Raw genomic sequence first — 2,500 nt, 5'->3', positions numbered from 1 at the left:
TCTTCCTTTCTTGTGTTTATCATCACAACCTGTAAAAGTGTTCTCATTCACCCCGTTATCTTTGTCCAACAGCGCAACTGTTTATCGCTTAAAATCAGATTCGTCTCTATCTCCCTTTTCACATGGGTTTTTTTCCGACGCCCTAAAAAAGAAACCAGGCGACAGGTGGCCAGGGGCATGGCGGGCAGGCGCTTATCGAGCCTGACTGCAACTGCCTGGACGAGCGACCTTGCGCCCCGCGGTCTGTGGGAGGCGAGGCATCTGCCCCTTCGCCTCTCCCTTTCGTAGCTTAGGATTGTGTCCATCTTGCGGAGAGCTGTGTATATATGTATATATATATATATATATATATATATATATATATACACACACACACACATATATACACACATATACATATACATATACATATACATATACATATACATATACGTATACATATACATATTATACATGTACATATATATATACATACACGTACATACATACATACATATACATACATACATATATATATATATATATATATATATGCATGCATATATATATATATTATATTATATATATTTATATATATACATACATGTATGTATGTAGATATATAAAATATATTTAATCTATGATATATGATATGTATACATATTTATATTTATATTCATATTTATATATATATATATATATATATATATATATATATATACAGACGAACACACACACACACACACACACACACACACACACACACACACACACATACACACACACACACACACACACAGATACACACACACACACACACACACACACACACACACACACACACACACATATATATATTCATACCTTACCAAACCGAATATCCAATCACAAGAAGCAGAAGACTTGCATAGTAAATTCCCTTTTTTTGCACAAAAAACAACCATCCTAACGAAAGGAAAGCTCTCCCGCCGCGGCCGCACACCGCAGGCGCAGCCGGGGATAATACCCTCCTCCTGCCGCAGATCAACTGGGAGGCGGAGGAGGTGCAGGAGGGCGACTGGATCGGCGTGTTTGAGCGGAACCCGAAGGAGCCTCCTGCAAGCTCGGCCGAGTCCTCAGCTCCTGACGAGGGGGCTACGGGCACGGGCGCCGCGATCCTGTGGGAGATGCCGCGGCCTCTCTTCTGGGACACGCCCTTCTCCACGAGCGGCAGGGTGACGACCAACGTCTCGGAAACTCGGCCTGAGGTGGGCGTGGTTGTAGGCGGTCGTGTGCGTGTGTGTGTGTGTGTGTGTGTGTGTGTGTGTGTGTGTGTCTGTTGTGTGTGTGTGTGTGTGTGTTGTGTGTGTGTGTGTGTGTGTTGTCATTATAAGTATATGGTTCGTGCACGTTTTTTCTGTATATGAGTTTTAATATTCCTATTTAAAATTATTTAAAATTATATCCATATTACTTACTGCATAATCTTTTAACACTAAAAGCTAAGTGGTAAAATGTCATTTTTGATATACAAACTCTTTCACACACACACACACACACACACACACACACACACACACACGCGCGCGCGCACGCACACACACACACACACACACACACACACACACACACACACACACACACACACACACACACACACACACACAAACACACACACACACACACACACACATTGTTCATAACGGTAAATTATCCCATTAGCTTCAACTTTGTCCAAAGCAGGGGTGTCAAGCTCAAAAAGCTTCGCGTGCAATTTTTCCTTTCAGCTCCATCTTGAGGGCCAACAAAGGATTAAAAATTACTTACCTATATGCATTGGTTTCGTATACTAGATTTTAAATGGTAATGCTACTGGTGACAAAATCTATTTGGCTTTATTTTCCATCATATTGATCACAATGTCACGAATTTCATAGAATTCGTGTCACCCTACTTGTAACCATTCCGAAGGCCGAAATTTTAGTCCGCGGGCCATGAGTTTGACATCCCTGAGTATGGTAACGTGACATCGTAAGCCTGCCTGACGTCCCCTCTCCCTTACACAGCTTGCTGCGTTGGCTATGGGCGGTTGCGTCGGTCACTGGGTGGGATACGTGCGCAATGGGCTATGTGTAGCCGCCCAGTGCCTCGCCGCGCACCCACAGTGGCTTTGGGATAACAAGTAGGTCTGAGCAAGGGATGGCAGGGAGAGCGAGTCGGAAGAGAGGACCACGTGATAAGAAATGTTTTGTTTCTTTCTTGTGATTTGTTTCCTAGCATTTTGGTTAAAGGCTGAAATATATTGTACTTTTCAAAATTTATTTCACACAGACTGTTCTGAGTAAATGCAACTCGATGTATGTACGTCGAGAGACAGCTAATACACGTCTGCTTCTAACTTTCGCCATCTCTTTTCCCTCAACCGAGTGACCTCTAACCTCCTAACCTGGCCTTTCCCAGAGACGTGCTAGGATCCCGTTCCCTTAGGTCCCTCATGCTCCCAGGGACTCACAATGCCGGCTCATACTCCGTGAAGGACACC

General features: G+C 43.5%; 1 protein-coding gene across 1 annotated transcript in view; it reads left to right on the top strand.

Moving 5' to 3' along the window:
* LOC125035382 overlaps positions 1 to 2,500 on the top strand; it is a 27,630-nt gene that overhangs the window by 22,297 nt on the left and 2,833 nt on the right. Inside the window, exons 5-7 of the mRNA XM_047627743.1 lie at positions 1,002 to 1,226; positions 2,025 to 2,140; positions 2,419 to 2,500. The exon at positions 2,419 to 2,500 is cut by the window's right edge and continues 71 nt beyond it. Coding sequence (XP_047483699.1) covers positions 1,002 to 1,226; positions 2,025 to 2,140; positions 2,419 to 2,500 — 423 coding nt within the window. The remainder of the gene's footprint in view (positions 1 to 1,001; positions 1,227 to 2,024; positions 2,141 to 2,418) is intronic.

Source organism: Penaeus chinensis, chromosome 19, assembly GCF_019202785.1.
Source record: "Penaeus chinensis breed Huanghai No. 1 chromosome 19, ASM1920278v2, whole genome shotgun sequence".
Lineage (NCBI taxonomy): Eukaryota > Metazoa > Arthropoda > Malacostraca > Decapoda > Penaeidae > Penaeus > Penaeus chinensis.
This window is presented reverse-complemented; position numbering and strand designations above follow the sequence as displayed.